Below are 22,585 nucleotides of genomic sequence, written 5' to 3' on the forward strand. Positions count from 1 at the left end.
ATTTTGCTCTCTCTAATCTGAGAAGTTTTGGGGAAAAGAGTCTTTAGTACCAAATTCAAGTTCTAATGCATGGTTGGCATATAAGCAGGAAAGTATGACCTTGATTTTGTCCCCTTTAGCTAGATAACAAATCCCTTAAAAACATAACTGTAACATTATAACTATTTGTTAATTTTGTGTCAATGCAGAGTAGACATTGAATAACTGCTAGTTTATAATTTTGACGAAGTGATAATAACATTCTACAGAGTGCCTATTTTATTCAACAAAAGTCTTCTGGTGACTTAAGATAGCGGGCTCTGTGCTCTTCTCTGTAGACACAAAGATGGATAAGCATCTATTCTTCCGGGAGAAGCTTAAATTCAAGGGAAAGACAAGTGAAGCTTGATACAGTGAGAATGTTACCAAAAATGAGCACAGTGAGAATACAAGAAGGAAAGCTCATACCTGTCTTGAAGGAAAGTGGAGACCTGGGTCATATGAGTTGAGTCTTAATAAATGAGAAGGGGTTGGCATACAGGTAAGACGGCAGGGGCAGTTTCAGCTGAAGAAATAAAATGCACAAAATCAGGAAGGAGCATTATTTGGAGGCATTCTGTTAGTTCAGATATGATTCAGTTATGGAAAGTATGTGTTGATAAAGTTGAAAAGGTAAGAAGAAGGCTTTGCATGTCAGGCTGCACACTTGGAATGTATCGTGTAAAATTAATCTTGGAGTAGAATCACATGGCCAAGTGAGCCTGTGTTAGAGTCGTCACACTAACGACAGTATGGAAGACGGATTAGCATAGGAAAACCAACTAAGTGGGAACAAGCAAACTACAAAATGTTGTTCTTGAAGAAACTGAGGTGTGAGAATCTTGATCCTGAGGCCCAACTCAAGATGATGAACCAGATAATAGTTGGATTTTTCAAATTTCGAATTTCTAGTCCATAATTTTCACATTCTCACAAGTAGGTGATTGTCAAGAAGAATATAAATAGTAGATCAGTGGCTAAAAAAGAGCAGAATCATCCTTGTACAGTATTAGAGTAGCTTTTCATGGCATTCCATCTAATGCACACAGATAGGAGCCGTGTGAGGGAAAGAGGGAGATTGGAATAAAGCATCTTCAAGGCAAGGAATGGAGGTATCCACCAAATGCTAAGAAGAAGCAAGGAAGAATCCTAGCCTAGATCCTTTGAGAGAACATTTCAAGCTTCTAGCCTTCATAATTTGAGACAGTAATTTGTGTAGTTTAAAAAAGAATGAAAGGAAGGCAGGGAGGAAGGGAGGGAGAGAGGCAAGGAAGGAAGGAAAACATAGGCAAGTAAACAGACAGCACAGAGGTCAGCACAGGCCCCACAGGAGCCAAAGAGGGCAGCTTGGAAAAGCCAGAGAAGGCTTCCTGGGAGAGGTGGCCAAATGCCTAATGTTGGAGTTTGAGTAGGAATCAACCTAATGGGAAAGGTTGGAATGCAAGACCTATTCTTGGCTAAGATGAATACATTGGACCTTTGTGTTCCATGGGAAAATCATGCTCTTTAGAAACTAACTCAATTTCATTTCTAAATCTGAGTCAATCACTTACTATAAATGATGAAAATTTATTCACCTTTCTGCACCTCTGTGAGTTCACCTGTCATATGGAGGAAGGAACAAAAAAAAGTTCTAGATGAAAGAGGAGTCTTATGCAAAAAACTCAAGAATGATAGAAGCCAAGGGATAGTGACTGTCCAGAAAGTAGCAAGAATGTTTAATATAATATGTCTACATCCTCTTTGATTTAAACTAGACTCTATCATTGTACTTAAACACATTTTTTGTGATCATTGATTTCTCTCCAACATTTTTAAAATGACATTGATAATACTTGTTTAATTCTAAAAATAATGATATGAATTTTGCCTGGAGACATAAAAAGAGGGCATATACAGCTAGAATGTTCCAATATTAATAAGATGCAATGAAATTTTACAGCATACGTGCTGGTGACCAAAGGTCATTCCATTATACGTGTGTTTATTCCAGAAGCATATTTGGAAAAGCCCCGAGACTCAAATCAATTTCATTTCCTTTCTATACTTTGAACATCTTATTTCAGCCCATATCCACACACACACAGGTAAACGCATGCTATTTATAATGTAGCAATGTCAACATATACTAACAGAAAAAAAAAAAAATGAGACCATGTAAAAGGGGATATGTTTCCCTAGATAAATTGTAGTGAACACCTGACTAAGGCAATCCTTTTTTCTAATTTTGTATTGGAGTGAAACCAATTAACATTATTGTGATGGTTTCAGGTGAACGGCAGAGACTCAGCCACACATACACTTGCATCCACTCTCCCCCACACTCCCCTCCCAGCCAGGCTGCCGCATAACACTGAGCAGAGTTTCATGTGCTCCACAGTAGGCCCTTGTTGGTTATCCATTTTAAATATAGCAGTATGTACATGTCCATCCCAAACTCCCTAATTATCCCTTCCCCCCATCCTTCCTCCTTGAGAATCATAAGTTCTTTCTCTTAATCTGTGAGTCTGTTTTATAAATAAGTTTATTGGTATAATTTATTTTTAGATTCCACATACACCAGAATGTCATAAGTTATTTCTGTTTCTGACTTCACTCAGCATGACAATTTCTAGGTCCATCTATGTTGCTGCAAATGGTCTTATTTCATTCTTTTTAGTGGCTGAGTTCCATTGTATATACGTACCACATCTTCTTTACCAATTCCTTTGTTGATGGACATTTAGGTTGCTGCCAAAGAGTATCCTTTTTTTGTTTGTTTTTTCATTTATTAGATTCAGAGCATCTTCCCTCAGTCAGTTCCCTGTCTAAGGACCTCTACACTTGCAATGATTACCATTATGTTAAACACTTTTGGAAGCAAAGGTAGGGATGGGAGACACTGAGGAGGAAAATGAAAGCAGACAGATGAAGCATATAAGTTAGGTAAAAGAGGGCTTAAGAGCAGTGAACTTTTTGGGTCCAGGGCAGTGCCATCCAAGAAGGGGTCAGTAAACTCGTGACACCGGAGGAGCTGGAAGGAGACACGTGTCTCTTTGCTCGTCGACCAGGCAGTTGAACATGATGCTAAGAGGAAGGTGACGAATGGACTTCTGGTCCCAACCATTTCCATCTCACCCCAGTGCCTCCTGTAAGACTGCAAGTCAGCCTTGCAGCTTATTTCTGAAAAGTCTTGAATTGAGTTTATCCTCCTAGGAGTTGTGTGAAGACGAGTTAGCAAGAGGTTTCAGGATATCTTCTTAGGGCGCTTTGGGAGGCACTGACTGCATCAAAACCTCCTAAGAAGGTGAGATCAGTACGTGCATGGCTCTAAGAAGTGGTCGAGGTGTTTTAGACCTAAACTGGAGTGTTGGGGAGGCTTCAGAGTAAATACTTTGACGGGGTCCCAGTTGAGATGATTAACGTCTCAGATGGGTGGTTCCTACGCAAGTGTTAGTGAAGATGTGTAAAGCGGAAGTGATTTCTAAAACAGATAGATGTGTGCAGAATGTGCGTACGAATGACCCGCTCAGTGGGGTGGTAAGAATCCCAAATAACTACAAGGAGTGTGTGCCTTACCACCATGCCTGACACATAAACACCACATGCTGATTTACTTGATTGGGTTGAATTATATATTATATTATATATTATGTAAAATTTATATGTTATATTATTATATATATTTATATACTCTATAGAAAATTTATGCATTATATAGTAGGAACATATTTATATGTTATATATTACATTGCATGAAATAGTATTAAAAACCCAAGTTCTTGGAAAGAGCCTGAAAGAGCTAGCTAGGGAACAGCCCACTAGTTTATAAGGGCGTCCCTTTCCCTACCACGGGCCGGCCCCTTGCCCCAGGTGAAGGCACCTCTCAACACCAAATATGCTATTTCTAGGGAGCTATTAGGGCTTCCTACATGGTGCCTGGTGGCTCAGAAGGTAAAGAATCTGCATGCAATGCAGGAGATACAGGTTCGATTCCTGGGTCAGGAAGATCCCCTGGGGAAGGGAATGGCAACCCACTCCAGTATTCTTGCCTGGAGAATTCCTTGCACAGTGGAGCCTATAGGACTGCAGTCCATAGGGTCACAAGGAGTTGGACGTGACTGAGTGACTAACATTTCACTTCATATAGTCACCTCAGTCCTCTTTGGCTTCCCTGGTATCTCAGATGGTAAATAATATGCTTGCAATGTAGGAGACCTGAGTTTGATCCCTGAGAGGGAATGGCTACCCACTCCAGTATTCTTGCCGGGAGAATCCCATGGACAGAGGAGTCTGGCAGGCCACAGTCTATAAGGTCTCAGAGTCAGACAGGACTGAGTGACTTTCACTCTCAGAGAGCTATGATTAATTTTTAAATGAGGAAATAAGCCCCCAAGTTGAAAATCTATGATAATCAGAACCAAAGGTAGAGGAGGAATCAGGACTAACTGTAGGGAGCTTCTTCTATTGGCTGACCCTGTTGGGTAATGACCTCACTGCTCCAGATTGCTCTTACCTACTCTGCCTTAGATTACAATCTTGTTTCACATTACATTCTGAAATTCCACGAAGGCAATTAGGAAGAAAAGAAGTTCTAGGAAGTGGTAGAAACTGAAGATGGTGTGGACAATCTTATTAAAGTCTTTGCAATCAAATTATTTTGGTTTCTGATAACACACACTCACACACACACAGACACACACACACATACACACACACATATTTCATCTATACTCAGGAGTTTCAATATGGACCGGGATGCTGCAGTCACGACATATATAGTACCTTTTAAAAATGTGAACGATGAAAGGATTATGGCCTAGGTCACTAGAAAACAGCCATGATCAATTAAAAAGCAATCTTATCATTTTTTACACTATATCAGTCTACTTTTAATTCTAATTTCTAATGTTTTTCTTTCAAGGAAGCTTACAAGTTCGCTACCAGCTAAACAAGGAAGAAACCCATGTATTCACCATCAATACAGAGAACTTTGCCAACAGAAGACTGCATCACTTGAAGATTAACAGAGAGGGCAGAGGGCTTACCATTCAGGTACCTTACTTCCCTTCTTCTCATTCCGGCAAATGTACCTTGGGTGCTCAATACAAGTTTTCTGAATTTTGCCCCCAAGCCAAGTGAGCAGCCGAGTTCTGGGGATGTATACTAATCACACTCAGCCCCAGCCTTTGGAGAACTAGAATAGTGGTCCTCAGGGCACAGCCTGCTTTCCATCAGCATCTCTTGGGACCTTGTAAGAAATGCTAATTCTTGGGTCCTAGGTCAGATCTGCTTAATCTGAAGCCTTTTCTCAGGAAGGGGGCAGCAGGTGATGCTGCTGCATGTTCAGCTTTGACAACCCCTAACTGTAGAGTAATGAGGAAGATAAGCAAGGAAGAAATCACAAGGGACCAGCAAGGGCTGTGGGAGGAGTGTGCACAGGTGATGCTAGAGCATGGAGGAGGGCACCCACCTCGTCTGGGCCTCCGTTCAGCTCACCCTGAACAAGGAGGGGCTGTGAGGATCACGGACGCTCCACTCAGTCAAAAACGAGTGTAATTTACAGACAGCCTGCCCTGTCCGCAGGTTCCTAACTGACAAACACACACACAGATACACACACGCTCACCTATTCTGGATCCCTCTCAACTCTGCTCAGGCCTTCTGGGCGCCTCCTTGCTCCTTCCAGAGCTCTTGAATACACTAGAGTCTGCTTTGCCTGGGATCCAGGTGCTCATGTATCTTCATCGCTACCTATTACTTGTGCTTGCTTTGGAACACCACTCAAAACTTGACTCAGGGACCCCATCTCCAGTCGCCTTATGTAATGTAGCAACCCAGCTCCTTGACTTCAATCCTAAACCACTTAAATTCTTCTAGCAATCAATAAAACTTACCTATTTATTTAATAGATAAGTCCCTTCTCCCTCCTCTAGAATGTAAGCTTCATGAAGCCAGGGATTCTTGCTTGTTTACATTACCATGGGACCCCCAGTTTGTCAAGCAGTGCCTCACGTACAGAAGGCCTTTAATAAATATTTTTGAACTAAATAAATTAATCCCACATGGCTTGTATATGCTAAGTCGCTTCAGTTGTTTCTGACTTTTTGCAACCCCATGGACCATAACCCGTCAGGCTCCTCTGTCCATGGGATTCTCCAGGCAAGCACACTGGAGCGGGTTGCCCTTTCTTTCTCGGCTTGTATGGAGAAGATTAGATTGGACCTGTGGAGAGGGGAAGAGAAACCACTGGATTTTAGGCAGGGGAAGTAGCATGGGTAGATTTCCATTTCCAGGGGCTCACTGTGATCTCTCCTTGGAAATACACATTTGGGAGTGATGTGATTTGGGACAGAGACCAGACTGGAAGCAAAGATAAGGACCTCAACTAGTGTAGTGGGGAAGTCAGGGAGAGAAGGACTCGAGAGAGAACTGGAGGGAACACTGGTAACCTTGGGTGACCCTCTGGATATGGATGATGAGTCAAGACTCAAGTCAAGACTGACTGTTCATCTTCTTGATTGGGTGGAAGTTCAGGAATAATTAGCAAATATAGGACACAAATCACAATCCTTGAGTAATTATAATTTATTAGCATTGACTGTAGCACTGACTCTTAAAATAAGTGGTCAAGGTCTTTGGATTGAGGTCAGGCTAGAGGATAGAGATGAGATATGATTTCTTATTGGAAGATGTCTGAATGAGGCTGTGGGGAGACCCCCGGGTGCATGTGGGTGGGCACTTGTATAAATGACTCTTTCTCTGCTTCTATTTCCTGTCGTCTTTTCCATCAATGAAAACACAAATAGGGAGGTGAGAGAACAATGGGATATTCCCTCTTCTTCTCCATCTAGATTTCCCACCAGCCAAATTAAGAGTCAATGATAAGCACAAGCAGTGGAAGATGTAACATTTCAAAAGCGCAAAATTAGCAGAAAGAAATGGAGGCAGAGACCTATTTTGTTTTTTAAATTTATATCAATTTGTTAAAACAGTCACACAACATAGGTGTCTCTGTGACACTCCCACTCCTCCTCATCCTATTTCTTCTCCTTCCTCCCCACTTAGAAAAGCCCCAGGGAATTCCCTGGCCTTCCAGTGGTTAGGACTCCGGGCTTTCACTGCCAAGGGCATGGGTTCAGTCCCTGGTCAGGGAACTATAACCCCATATGGCTCTGGGTAGCCAAATTAAAATAATAACAAAACCCCCAAACAAACAAAAGCAATGCGAAGGAAAAGAAAGAACAAGCAGTTTACTAAAAACAGAAAAGGATAAGCTATGCCTGGTGTCAGGCATTATTCAGAAGCAGGTATAGGGAGAAGATAGATGGTTATTACTAAGCTTAGCCAGCCAGAGGCCTCCAGTGGGTAAGAATACATTCTCCTACCACCCCGGGACCTTGAGTTGTTGAACCTTCTCCTCTCTGCTGTATGTCACTTTGGAAGGAATCCATAGGGACTGGGCTACAGCCAGGAGTAAGAAACCCTGGTAATGATTTGAGAATTATAATTTGACCAGTGGTTTTAAAAGCTCATGTGCCCTCATGAATGCCCTGGTGGTGGAGGTGGACTTCAGTGCCTCTATCTAAAATATATTAATGACATTAAACAAGTTAAACTAGTTTGCTGAAATGTCAGCACAATGATCTCTCCTTGGAAATACACATTTGGGAGTGATGTGATTTGGGACAGAGACCAGACTGGAAGCAAAGATAAGGACCTCAACTAGTGTAGTGGGGAAGTCAGGGAGAGAAGGACTCGAGAGAGAACTGGAGGGAACATTGGTAACCTTGGGTGACCCTCTGGATATGTATGATGAGTCAAGACTCAAGTCAAGACTGACTGTTCATCTTCTTGATTGGGTGGAAGTTCAGGAATAATTAGCTGGTGAGCCCCTGGAAATGGAAACGACCAGCTGTGAAGATGGAGGGGGCCCAGCATTCTGGAAGCTTGGAGCTAATGACTTCCTTTGAGAGTTGAAGGTCCTGAGGTTAACAGAGGGATCCCTAGTTTGGGACAGACTTGTGTGTGAGTTCCTGTTCCATCTCCTATGTTATAAGATCTTAGATTGGCTATTCACCTTTCTGAGGCTCAGTCTATTTATCTATTAAAAAAGGTTGCATGTTATAGGGGTGGGCTGGGGTAACAGATGCAGCTGAGTTCAGTCAGTTCTGGCAACCATTATAGGAAAGCAAGAACATAACTAAAGGGCCAAGCATGAAGCCCGGTGTCTAGGGCTTACTCAAAAGAAAAGCTTTCTTCAATTTCCCCCCTTTTTTCATCTCTTTTAATCTCATTTAATGACTTGACAAGACCACTGCTATCCTCAGTTTTAAGATCAACAAAGCTTCTTTACCAGCTGAGCCAGCAGGGAAACCCTTCTCCAGGCCCGATTACAAATTTTAGGCATCCTAAGCTCTAAAAGATTGTGATACTTCACTCTCTTACAGCCTCATCAAGAGTAATTATAAAGAAAAACAACACCATAACATAGAATGAACATAAAGAAGTATAACAAAATAATGTATTTCTCCCTTAAGACTTCAGTGATTGCCCAGCCCCTATCATAAAGCCGACGTCCTAGAAATAAATGTTTGTGGAAACTACCCACCCACCCCACCCCACCTTTTGCCTTTGTTCTGTGCATTTGCTAAGATTTTCAAATAGGTAACCCAGCACCTGAACCAGTACTAGGGGTGCTGCCATATGCACTCATTCCACCTAAGGACTGGAATCCTTTCCCAAAGTATCCCAAGCCTTCTTTGAATCATTGTACCTTTGTCTCTATACCTCTACTAATACTTAAACAAGTGCATCCTGAGAAATGCTGGCCTGGAGGAAACACAAGCTGGAATCAAGATTGCAGGGAGAAATATCAATAACCTCAGATATGCAGATGACACCACCCTTATGGCAGAAAGTGAAGAAGACCTAAAGAGCCTCTTGATGAAAGTGAAAGAAGAGAGTGAAAAAGTTGGCTTAAAGTTCAACATTCAGAAAACTAAGATCATGGCATCTGCTCCCATCACTTCATGGCAAATAGATGGAAAAACAGTGGAAACAGTGGCTGACTTTATTTTTCTGGGCTCCAAAATCACTGCAGATGGTGATGGCAGCCTTGAAATTGAAAGACACTTACTCATTGGAAGGAAAGTTATGACCAACCTAGATGGCATATTAAAAAGCAAAGACATTACTTTGTCAACAAAGGTCCGTCCGGTCAAGGCTATGGTTTTTCCAGTGGTCATGTATGGATGTGAGAGTTGGACTGTGAAGAAAGTTGAGCACTGAAGAATTGATACTTTTGAACTGTGGTGTTGGAGAAGACTCTTGAGAGTCCCTTGGACTGCAAGGAGATCCAACCAGTCCATCCTAAAGGAAATCAGTCCCGGGTGTTCATTGGAAGGACTGATGCTGAGGCTGAAGCTCCAATACTTTGGCCACCTCATGCAAAGAGTTGACTCATTGGAAAAGACCCTGATGCTGGGAAAGATTGGGGGCAGGAGGAGAAGGGGACAACAGAGGATGAGATGGTTGGGTGGCATCACCGACTTGATGGGCATGGGTTTGGGTAAACTCTGGAAGCTGGTGATGGACAGGGTGGCTGCTGCAGTTCATGGGGTTGCAAAGAGTGGGACATGACTGAGCGACTGAACTGAACTGAACCAAAACAAAACAATTGATTGTCATTCACCTCCTTCTCACCCTTGTTTGTCATCTGATTAAAGTGGAAAGGACCAGGTAAGTTCCCATGAAGGAGAACAGTATGTCAAGAATGACTCCTGTACTGGAACAATTAGGTCTTCTACACAATGTAACAGTGTTGAGGGAATCGCTTGATCTTTGGGGGCCTGGGGAAGAGGTTAGAGCCAGAAGCTAAAGGAATCTCAGCTCAGCCTTTGGTTCTAAGAATCCTGCTGCTCTCTTCTCAGCAGGAAATTCAGTCACTTTAGCCTCCTCTTCAACCTGAACAACAAAGCTTGAGAGGAGGAGCCCTGCCCCTGCTGGAAGAGATGGTTTCAGAGAACAGGTGGGAGTTCTGAGATAAGGCAGGGAGAAAACTCCTTCAGGGCAAGGACTGAATCTGAGCAATAAAAAGATTCCAGATGGGGACCACGGGTATGAAAATCTCTGTGCTGTATCCAGGGTGTAGAGGCCACCAGGGCAGCCAGAGGCATCCTGGTGATGTACTGGGTGCTCCATAGCCCACAGGATGGGAAGAGAATCAACACAGGATGTCTGTTTATTCATTCAGCAAACATCTGTTTGCAGTTACTTTTCCAGTTACTGTAATAGGCCATATAGAAAGCATGTATCAATAAAATGTCCACATCTTTGAAGAGCTGATAGTTTAGTGGAGAAAAGTGAGATGGGGAGAGCATGCAGCTCATTACAGTCGTTGTTCACTCATTAAATCCTGTCCAATTCTTTGTAGCCCCACATGTTGCAGCATACCAGGCTTCCTGTCCTTCACCTTCTGGAGTTTGCTCATACTAGTATCCATTGAATTTATGATACCATCTAATGAAATCCTCCTCTGTCCTCCCCTTCTCCTCTTGCCCTCAATCTTTCCCGGCATCAGGGTCTTTTCCAATGAGTCAGCTCTACAGGTGGCCAAAGTATCAGAGCTTCAGCATCAGTCCTTTCAATGCATGTTCAGGGTTTATTTCCTCTAGAATTAGATGGTTTGATCTCCTTGCTGTTATTACGATACAGCATCTTAAATGCAAGGTTAGAGGTGGGAGGGGGGAGGCACCATGAGAACAGAGAACAGGATCAATTGATCTAACTAAGGCTTCAAGGAGAGCTTCTTAGAGGAGATGGACTCTGGGAGCATGGGAACACCTAGAAAAGTGTCTGGCACAGAGTAGATACTCAAATGGTCATTGAATGGACTTTGTAGAAATTCAGAAATAAGAACATACAGTGATTGTCTACCAGCTGCTCACACATCTAGAGAGGCATGGCCAAGTAAAGTAAATGCCATACTGTGTGGTTGGCAGGCCACGTGACAGGGAGTCCCTGCTACGTAATGCTGTGTGGCATTGGCCGAGTGTGTGATCTCTGTGACATCACTTCCACCATCTATCCTACAGGGATGATAATGTCTATTTCACAGTATTCTAAGGAAGACTTCATTTTGAAGGATACTTTAGTATGATGTCTCATACACACCAAGTGTTCAATAAACAACATTTTATTAAAGCATAATTCCATGAATGAAAAAGGAATAAAGCCTACAATTATATACCACAAGTCACAGCCACTGATTGCTTTCACAGCAGAAACCATCGCAGGGCCCGGAGGTTCCTGTAGGAGGGTCTGTCTGAGCCGCAGTGGGTGCAGAAGGAGGGCCCAGCAGTGGGAGCTGGGAACACCAGGCTCCCAATCAGCTGCTCCCCAAGGGCAGTCTGAGGACCGGCACACAGCTGAAGGGGTTTTAGTCTTCTTTTCCTACAGATGGACTGTGATAGAGCCTGGAAAAATTGGTAGGCTTTGACTAGACAGAAAAACCTCGGGATGGATGGGGTACCATGCCTTGAAAGGGAGAGAACAAAGAGGCGGAACTGAAATTAACGTGTGTGGAAAGGAAGGTTCCCTAAAGGATGATCTTAGAAATAAAGCTCCAAAGAATCCCCCTGGTGGCTTTTATTCACCTGCAAAATGGAACTATCAGCTGTTCATGCTGGTGGCAGCTGTTCAGCTAGTCTCCCCTTCCCAGACTCAAACCTTTTGTCAAACTGAAACACATTCGCTCAGGAAAATCCCCTAAGGCACCCCTGATTGAGGCCAGGTCAACTGGAGCAAAGGAGGCCATGAAGGTTTTAAGGACCAAAGCGGGAGGAGGGAGAGATGGAAAAGAAAACCTGCTTTCCTTTTCTTGTTAATCCTGCAGGGTCCTTCCTAAAAGGCTTCATTTGTTTGCTTCTTTGCAACAAAGAATTTGGTGAGAAAATCTCAGTGGGGAGATAAATACCTGTCAAAAGCTGTACAGAATTTCCCAGGGAGAAGACTTGTGTGAAAGCCTTTATTTCACCAATAAAGAAAGAAAAGGGTATTTTATGTGCATTGTGGAAGAATTAGTGAGACATTTCTCATTTCTCCAGGGAGAAAAATCCCAGAGAGGTGTCTGCCCTGCCTGTGTTTTCCAGCTATTTTCAGACAGGAGTGTTTTATGCCTTGGATGTGAGGACCTCTGCTGATGCCGCTTCTGTTTTCTGTTTTCTTGCAGATGGATCAGCAACTCCGACTCAGTTATAACTTCTCCCCAGAAGTCGAATTCAGAGCTATCAGGTCCCTCACCTTGGGCAAAGTCACAGGTTTGCTGTTCTAGTCCGTGTCTTTCTGGCCTTGATAAAATAAATAATAAATAACTTTCTTCAGGGAAAAGCAACAAGATCTAGATAATATCCAATGTGTAGGACCAAGAGTCCTGTGGAGACAGGAATGCTTGTGTGGAGGGACTGGAAACCAGTATTTACATCTACTTTACAGAATCTTGAGTAATGTAAATAAACATAGCAATTCACTGAAATAATTATTTTTTACTTAATTTCTAATCAATTTATAATGTTTACACAATTCTTTTAGTTCAATTCCCATAAATTTCACTTAAAGAAATTAAGGATTTACAACCCAATTATTTAATTCTATAAATCCTTGATCTGTTTCCTAATTCACCAAAAATTCAAAAGATTGTCCTATGACAATAATGGATACTCTTTTTTATTTTTTTCTACAGGGAGTTCTGTCAATTTTCATTTTATATGAAATGATAACGTTTATCGGGTGTAAGCAAGATTGAAATTTTTGTGTCTTCTTGATGAATTGAACATTTTTTTTCACACTGAAGTAATATTTTTTTAATTTTAATATCTCTGTGCTTTAATCTAGTTTGTCTGTTATTAATATAGCTAATTCAGTTTTGCTTTAGTATTTACCTGGCTTATGGTTTATCATTTTCCTTATTTTCCCTTTCAGTCTTTTTTTTTTTTTTTTGAGCCTTATATAAGATCTTGTGAAGAGCAGACAAACAAATATTGTATTTTCATTCAATCTGGCATCTTCTGTTTCATAAACTGGCAAATGTAAGCCCCGGTGCATTTTTGGATTGTTTGGATGGTTGGGTTTGTTTCTGCCTCTCTATTTTCTAGTTGTTCAACTTTTCCTGTGATTCCAGCATGCTCTTTTCTATTCTCTTAGTCACAACACAGTGCAGGAAACATTCATAGCTGGAGACATTTTAAGCAGGAATGGATGTAACTCAGGAAATAAGTTGCTTACAAAACTGTGACAGCACTTCCAGTGTGCATTCTTGCTGGTGTTTTGGAGTGACTCCCAGCAGTTCTGAGCTGATGAACGGGAAGCCACTACCGACCACGCAGTCACCGACGCGGTACTGTGTGTTAGCGTCCCGCAGGTGGAGAAGGTCCCTTAGTAAGGCGGCAGAGAAAAGACTTCAAGTTGCCATGACTTTGCTGGCCAGTAGAAAAAGCTGAAAAGGCAGAAAAAATGACTCCTGTCCCACTGCAACCTTCCAGATCCATAAATTGTATCTAGTTTCCAGAACATAATGTGCATCCAGAAATCTATCTGCTATCAGGTCTGGAAAATGTCAGTTTTACTTTCCAAAATGGCAGTTGAATGAGCCAGTCAACACTGACCAACTTGTAGTTTGAATTTTATGTTTATTTCTTATTCCATTTCCCCTCCTGCTAATAGTAATTATTATTTTACGTAGACACTGCTTTTTGGACTTACCAATGTAGTTACTAATTTGTTGTTCCAAAACCTTTTACTTTCTGCCAGATTTAATTTCCTTCTTTCTGAAGTAAATTCTTTTGAACTTTTTTCTGTATAAGTGGTCCTTTATCTGAAAATAAGTCATTCATTTTTCACCTTTGTTCCTGGAAGATAATTTTGCTAGATATGTAATTCAACATTGAAGGACACTTTTCCCTTAGATCTTAAAGATTTATTCGTGGCTGTGATGGAACCAGCTCACACTGGCTCATAAGAACCTGTTATACATATCCCTGCACAATTCTGCATCTGGTGATTTCACAATGGTAGTTTGAAATTGGCCAACCTAGGAGTTTCTATTCCATGTGTCTCAGAAATGCTACAAGTCAGGGTCCTTGGGGTCCTTGGCAGCCAGGTTAAACCCTCACCAGCATGTCGCTGGACTCTACTCTTCCATTGTCTGATGTGACTGTTGAAAAGCTGGCTGTCTGTCCTGTCTTTGAAAATACACTGACCACCCCCACACCCAACATCCTAAACCTATTTTTAAGGTCATTTCTTTAAATTTGGTGTTTGACAGTTTTATTACCATGTGTCTGATTGTAGACTTCTATTTAATTGTCTTAGTTGATATGTTTATGTTTCTTATATTTCTTCATTAGTTTCTATGTATCTAGTTCATATGTATTATTCATATGTATCTGTTCATTAGCTCTCAAAAATTCTCAGCATCTCTTTAATGCTTCTTTCTTATTCTCTCTACTCAATTAGCTTTGACCTGCACTAGATAAACCTCAGACTTATTCTTTTCTCTGTCATGTGATTTTATTTTTCTTGTCCATTTTCACTGGTTTCACTGTGAATATTTTAAATTGAGTATCTTCACTTAGTAACAGGTCGAGGCCAGGACTCCTGTTCTTCAAGATGATTCAGGTACTCTCCTGGATGCAAACTTAATGTAGGCTGATGACTTACTGTCTTGGTTTTGCATTTATTTCCCCTAAAATCTTCCCCAAGCTTAGGATTCCTCTTTGTTTCCTGAAGTTTAACAAAATATTAAAAATGTGTTGTTTGGTTTTAATGAAGCAGAATTACTTTTTTGAGTATCTGGTATATTACATGTCCCCTCATACCTAAATTTATCTTTAGCCACTGAATCCACATTTCAGAAGAATTTTGAGAGGAGAAATTCCTAGGGCTGTAGGCTCACCAAGCTTGGGCTGTTTTCATGTTACCTGCTTTGCAATGGCAGCTCTAAAAACATCCTCTTATTTAAAATTTCTTTCTGTTAATCTTGACACTGTGTATGACATTCCCGTGGCATTTCTGTCTTTTGAACTAAACCCCTAATATATAAGACTGAAAGGATGAAAATTTAAAGCAAGTTACTAAATTACTGTACCTTGTACTAAATTATCTTCCTGGGTGGCTCAGTGGGCAAGAATCTCTCTGCCCATACAGAAGATGAAGGAGATGTGGGTTCAATCCCTGGGTCGGGAAGATCCCCTGCAGTAGGAAATAGCAACCCACTCCATTATTCTTGCCTGAGAAATCCCATGAACAAAGGAGCCTGGTGGGCTACAGTCTCTGTGGTGGCAAAGAGTTGGCCATGACTGGGCAACTGAGCACACACTGGATAACTGAGGGCCAGCTTGTCGTTTTGTTTTAGACAAGATTAGGTTATTATTGAGGAAGATAAATGTCAATAAAATGTCTTCATTGGACCAAGTGTGGAAAACCCCTGCCTGCCCACCTTTCTTCCTGTCCAAACGGCTAGAAGCAGAGCAGAGCATTTGGATCCATAATTAACCTCCATACTTTTGGTCTTTGAAAGGTCTGTATCTAGAGGTGAGAGAAGATGATATGAACATTAGGTTCATTTTTAAGGAGGGACATCTATCCTGCATACCTTTTGGAAGGAAGCCTCATGCATCAGAAAGAACTTGGACTAGGAATATTTGCTGTAGGTAAGAATGGTGCAGAAAAGGGAACATAGTATTTATGAAAAATGCAACACCTACTCCACAACTTCAGAAATGTCTAGTATTGCATTGGACATTTTCAACTCTAAAACAAGTATTTTCAGGCATTTTTTCATAGTATATACCAAAGGCAAGTAAGTATAGCAAATCTGTTCCAGTTTTCCTCAGTAATAGCATTCCATTGTAAAGCAACACATGTATTCATTTTATTTCTTTAAGAGAAAGGGCAAATTCATCATTCTAGAAGGTATTTATTTAGCACCAGTGATGGTTCTACATGATATGTGCTATATAGATAACAAGATGAATAAACGTCTTTCCTGAAAATTTCTGTGATATAGAGACTAGTTCATGAAAATAGAAGACATAATCGTGGACGTTAAAATTGCACTGTGTGTGTTCACCCATGGCGAATCATGTGTTGTTGTTAGGTTTGTTCCTTTGTTTACTGACATTCTTTGGCTTTTAAGAAGAAAAATGTTTGCTTATGGTCTATTACATGAATAGATTGAAGTGAAAATAGCATTAAAAAGAAAAAAAAAAGTGTTTATTTAGGGAAGTCACCCTTTTGAACAAGATCATCTTTTTGAAAAATTACTGAATTCTTTAGAAATACAGAACTGCATTCCTTAGATTCAAATAGTGTGAATTACCTGTATGTTTCTATGTCTGTCCAATTTAGCACTGGTGCAGGAACATGAACATTCTGTCAGATTTAGAAATTTAGAAAGTTTGAACCTTCTAAAAGGAACTGCATTTTTTGTTTGCTTTTTATGTTTGTTTTATGTTTTCTAGTCCTGATTTCTCTTAATTTACTGTTCCAGAGTATATAATTAAATTTAATGGCAAAATTTATATATATTTAGCATTGAAGCTAAAAATTAAGGAATTTATTATCATTATTATTGTTTTCTTCCTGAGTGGAGACTCTTACTATACTGCAGATTTAGGAAGCCATTACTTTTTAAAATATAGAAACATCTTCAAGCTTAGATGGAAAGGAATTGTATACTGCTTTTAAACTGTAGCTGCCAAATTCCACATAGACATTCAAATGCTATTTGCCCTCAGGGCATACTTACAAGATTATTCATTTATTAATTTCTTTCGCCTACTTGCCAGTTTGGTAGGCTAAAGCTCACAGTTGGCAGAGACATTGTTCTTCTGCTCTGATGGCTGTTTGCCCAGGTAGCTTCAAAATTCACTTGGCCCTAACAAGCCATATAGAAATTGGGAGAATTCCTTCTCAATCTGCAAAAAATTCCAGCTAATTTAGGAATTGCAGAACTAGCTGTGAGCACTTGCCTGTGCTTTGGGCTTGTCCATATGAAGTGAATTCTGATTGTGTCTAGAGAACAGGATTCTTTGATTCTCCCAAATCCCTCAGTTTTGAACATCACAGCTACTGTGTCTTCTGCAATATCAGAGCATTGTTGTCTAAATTCCTGATTGTGTTCATGTTAAATCATTCCTCAGGCATTTTATAGGTGAAGAGTTATGGCTGCCGTTTTTAGACAATGCAGCGAAATTTATGCATATAAACAAAAGGTGGCTATTTCAAAGTACTTGTTTTGTAAGACTGTACTCGTTTTTTGTTTTTTTTTTTTTTAATTTTCTAAGTAGTTGGGCCCTCCATCTGATTCAAAACTTGTGCAAATGATATTAAATTTAAAAGCAAAATTACGGAGTGAGAGATGCTCAGCTTTTTAGAGACTAAGTCATGTTTGGCTTTCTTACTGCCGTATGACCATTGTGAACTGTCAAATCTGTCTACAGTCCCTTGTCAGTAAAATGAGGATGATAGCATTTAATTCATAGATTTGAGTAAGCATTCCATAAGACACTATATACAAAGCATTTGAAGTATTTGGTATTTAGCACATGCTCCATACATATCAGAAGCTTTTGATTTTTGAAGATCATGGCAAAAATAGAGGATAACTGTGTTTTGCTTTGTTTCTAGTTTTATTTTAATGAGTTTAGAAAAGTTGTTACAAAGGTAACTTCCAAAATGGACTCAAATGTGTTCTAAAAGAGCAATTCTGAACCATGGTGAGCCTTGAAGGTGGGAATGTGAGTTCAGACGGTTTTAATGGTATATCAGCGTTAACCAGTTTAAACAGTGACCATAAAATAGTTGGTGAAAATGGAAGCTTCAGAGTGTAAGTTTTGCTTCAGGCACAGCTGGGTTCAGGAGTTCAAATGTGACTGTGATGAAGCCTTTGTCTATCTGTCTGTCTGTTTCTCTTTCCACCTCTGACCCTCTTTACCTCTCTATGGGACTTTATTCTCAGGCAGAATTTCAATGGTAACAAACGTGGAATCAGCAGTCCCATGCTTCATAACTACTATTTCAACAGCCCTGGTGGAAAGAAAGCCTCTCATTTCTAAAATTTCCAGAAAAAATCCTGGATTGAATCTCAGAGGAGCAATTTGTGTCAGGTGCCAGTTGTAGGTGATGGCGGGTCCAGGGGATTGGGGATACACTGATTATGCGCCCGACTATGGCTCTGGATGGGGTGGAGGGTTCAGGTCAATATCAACCACACATATTAAGAATAAGGGGATGCTTATTTCTCAAAAGGAAGACAAGGTATTCTTGCTAGAGAGGACGAATCAACAATAATCCAGTAACAGCATTGCTTTTTTCATTCGCATTCTGCTGCCTCTTTTCACCAGGAGAGAGAGGCGTGGAGTTGTGCATAATTTGGGGACTGCCTTGTGTTTGTATACATCAAACAACAGTCCCAGTGTGTAGCAACAAAAAACGAATAGTTGAGAGTCCCTCTTTTAAGAAATGCTTGTTATCTTCCTTGGGACAAGTTTGTAGCTTCCAAAGAGACTCCTGGAAAAAATTATTTCATTTTTAAAGGATAGGTTTATTAAATAATGTTTCACTTTGTTTTTGGCCGTTCCTAGTTCTTTAGCAAATAAAAAGATCTCCAAACCACCGCCCCTCCAAAGCACAGCCCTTCCTGTTTCAAATTCTGATATTGTGTGTAATTGTCTCATATTATGTCCAAAATTTTGTTAATGATAGTTTCCCCAAGAAAGAAAAAGAATTCAGGTTAATCTAATCTGAACTCTCTGTGAATGAAGAGTTTTAAAAGATCTAGAACTATCATATTTCAGTAATCATTCCACCTTCCTAAATACCCATCTTATCCTTTCTAACTTAAAAATAACCAACACTGAATCACAGCTGGGCTACAGGGGACTTGTCCCCATTTCTTTTGAAAATAATGAGCCCCATTTTTCTTCATGGGGTGTGCGATAGATGATGCAGTTTCACCTCAAGGAACAGCAGCGTGTGCTATCTCCTGATTGAAAAACGACACTAGTGCGTGGCCAGAGCCCAGACCTACTGCATGCTTGCGCTTCTTTGTAAAAGTCAAATGCATTTTTTTATAAAAGCAAAAACCAAAATTTGTATGTCTTTTAGCAAACTTTATATGTCTTCTCCTGACTCTGTTAACAAAGGATATTTTGTGTGGTTTACCAGAAGCCAGTGATATGACTATTATATAAAAAGTAATAATAATAATAACATTGCTTATATTATTTAATAATTAGTTAGATCTAAACTCTTATGTCTTATTTTTTCCTTATTTTAATTGAAGTTTGGGCTTCCCTGATGGCTCATCAGGTAAAGAATCTGTCCGCAATGTCTGAAATGCAGGGGACCCAAGTTCGATCCCTGGGTTGGGAAGATTCTCTGGAGAAGAGAATGTCAACCCACTCCAGTATTCTTGCCCAGAGAGTCCCATGGAAAAGAGGAGCCTGGAAGGCAACAGTCCATGGGGTCACAAAGAGCTGGACGTGACTGAGTGACTGACACTTCAATTGAAGAGTAATTGGGCATTGTGATAGTTTCAGATGTATAGCAAAGTTACCCAGTTATACACACATGCACAAATATATACATACACAAACATATATATATGTGTGTGTATAATACATATTCTTTTTCAGATCCTTTTCTGTTAGAGTTCATTACAAGATATTGATTATAGTTCCCTATGCTACACAGTAGGTCCTTGTTATTTATTTATTTTATATATAGAACTCTGTATCTATTAATCTCAAATTTGAAATTCATCCTTCCCCCCTGTTTCATCTTTGGTAACCATACGTTTGTTTTCTATGTTGGTGAGTCTGTTTCTGTTTTGTAAAAAGTTTGCTCATATCATTTTTTACGACCCCGCATGTAAGTGAGGTCACACATGCTCATTCTCCTCTGACTCGTTCACTGATGTGACCGTCTCAGGATCCATCCACGTTGCTGCGGACGGTGTTATTTCATTTAGGGCCGAGTAATATTCCATTGTAGGCTCCCCGGTGGCTCAGTGATAAAGAATCTGCTGCCAATACAGGAGATGTGGGTTTGATCCCTGGGTCGGGAAGATCCCCTGGAGAAGGAAATGGCAGCCCACTCCAGCCCACTCCAGTCCGTGGGGTTGCAAAGAGTCAGACCTGACTTAGAGACTAAACGACAATAAATGCTTCATTGTACATGTATGTGCCTCACCTTTACCCGTTCATTTGACCATGGACACTTAGATTGTTGAGCTCTTATGTTAGCTAATTTTTTTCTCCTCCACAACCCAAGAAGACAAGCACTATTATTGCTCGTACATTATAGATGAGGACACTGTGTCACAGAGGTTAAGTGACTGGTCTGGTGTCACAACAGTCGCCAGGGGTGGACTTGGCATGTAATTTCACACATTGAGATCTGGATCTGGCACTCCCAATCAGTCCTGCCGTATTTTGGTTTTTAAGAAATAACATGAGACAGTCCAGATTAACAAAACCAAACCAAACGAAAAACACACTCTATTTTCTCTTTCCTAAACTAAAACCTTGTGTCCCTAGCCTTAGCCATGATGGGCTTAAAAGTAAACTCTAGGGCCAGGCTTTAGTTGTGGAGGGGAACTAGCATATTTATTGTAAGTCAGGTTTTGGAATCCACTCTCGATTCCAATCAAAGTCTAGTGCTGACTAATTGACCTGGACAAATAACTTAATTCTCTGAGCTTTACTTTTCTCAATTGGAATGTAGGTATTTATTATAATAATGTCAGTTACTATTTGGAAGACTCGGTGGTAATGTGGCTAACATGATGCATGGCATAATGGAAACTCAGTAAATGCTTGCAGTAACAGGAATAAGTACATAAGAAGTCACCCCTTCTGACCCAAATATTTTTCTCTCAAGAATGACATTGGACTCTAATGTCTTCCAGACCTAAAAGAGGAATTCTAAGGGGAAAAAAAATAAGATGGCTACTCACTCTTTGCATAAAAAGGCTTGAATTTCTCTCTTTCTTTCTGCTTGGGTGGAATGAATGAATGAAAAGACATTATGTAACCTTGACTCTGATGCTTGGTAAATAGTGAAGGGGCACATATGGCCAATTCTCGGTTTCTAATAAAATCATCTTAAGAGTATTAAGCCAGGGGAAGCATATCTGACATTATCTGAGTGTATGCTCTCACAATTAAAGCTGCCTCTGATGGATTGGAACTGTGTGATACTTGGTGCATCAAGTAAGCTTCAAAGTGTGGGATGTATTCTGATTTTGTATTCATTAAACAAATATGCACTGAGTATTTCCTAACTGCACCAAGAAAGGTACCAGGCTAGGCACTGTTGATACAAAAAGTAAAGGACAGTCTGCACCCTCAAGGCACTCACAATCTAGTGAGAAAATAGACCAGTAAGCAGACAGGTAAGCCCAGAGTGACCTGTGTGGCGTGCTGGAGGGAGAAGGGGCATGGAGACGTCACTTGGAAGAAGGGACATCTGAGCTGAGACGAAACAGGGGAGGGGCCCAGTGAGCAAAAGAGAAGTGAAGCGGCGCCTCCGGGCACGGGGGGCTGAGACTCAGAGGAAGACGGGAGTGATGGCCAAGAGAGGCTGAGACTCAGAGGCTAGACGGGAGTGGTGGCCAAGAGAGGCTGAGACTCAGAGGCGAGACGGGAGTGGTGGCCAAGAGAGGCTGAGACTCAGAGGCGAGACGGGAGTGGTGGCCAAGAGAGGCTGAGACTCAGAGGAAGACGGGAGTGATGGCCGAGAGAGGCTGAGACTCAGAGGAAGACGGGAGTGATGGCCGAGAGAGGCTGAGACTCAGAGGCGAGACGGGAGTGGTGGCCAAGAGAGGCTGAGACTCAGAGGCGAGACGGGAGTGATGGCCAGGAGAGGCTGAGACTCAGAGGCGAGACGGGAGTGGTGGCCAAGAGAGGCTGAGACTCAGAGGCGAGACGGGAGTGATGGCCAAGAGAGTGAGCAGGGGCCAGAGCCCCTGAGTCTCACCAGCCATACTGAGAGTCTGGGTCTTATCCTGAGCGTGGTAGGGACTAACTGCAGAAAGCTGTAAGTCAGGAAGTAGGGGCTAGTCCGACTTTTAAGGATGTTGACGACCACCTCCGCCCCTCCCCACTCTGGGGTAATCGTGGAGTTCCAAAGAGAGGACCTGAGTCTTGTTTATGCTTTTATCCTTCTTGCTGCCATATTTACAGGCACACACTAAGTGTTTATAATGTTTCTTTTTAAATTAGTTTTTTTTTTAAATTTTGTTGAAGTATAAATGATTTAAAATATTATGTTAATTTCTGCTATACAGAAAAGTGGTTCAGTCATATATATATATATATATATATATACATTCTTTTTTCATATTTATTCATTATGATTTATAATAGAATATTGAATATAGTTTTTTGTGCTATATACTAGTAAGTGTCATGTTTATCCATTCTCTTTATAAAAGCTTGCATCTGCTAACTCCAAACTCCCATAGTGTTCTTGAAGGAAAAAGAAATAGAGCATATAATATGTAGATGTTACAGCTCTAGGAGCT

At 40.9% G+C, this 22,585-nt stretch overlaps 1 protein-coding gene across 2 annotated transcripts in view; it reads left to right on the top strand.

Moving 5' to 3' along the window:
- Positions 1-22,585, top strand: part of CNTNAP5 (contactin associated protein family member 5) — a 984,962-nt gene that overhangs the window by 918,071 nt on the left and 44,306 nt on the right. For both annotated transcript variants that reach the window (XM_061135035.1, XM_061135036.1), the window contains exons 20-21: positions 4,922-5,052; positions 12,230-12,317. In XM_061135035.1, the coding sequence (XP_060991018.1) occupies positions 4,922-5,052; positions 12,230-12,317 (219 nt within the window). The remainder of the gene's footprint in view (positions 1-4,921; positions 5,053-12,229; positions 12,318-22,585) is intronic.

The sequence above is a fragment of the Dama dama genome, chromosome 33, assembly GCF_033118175.1.
Source record: "Dama dama isolate Ldn47 chromosome 33, ASM3311817v1, whole genome shotgun sequence".
NCBI classification, from domain to species: Eukaryota; Metazoa; Chordata; class Mammalia; order Artiodactyla; family Cervidae; genus Dama; species Dama dama.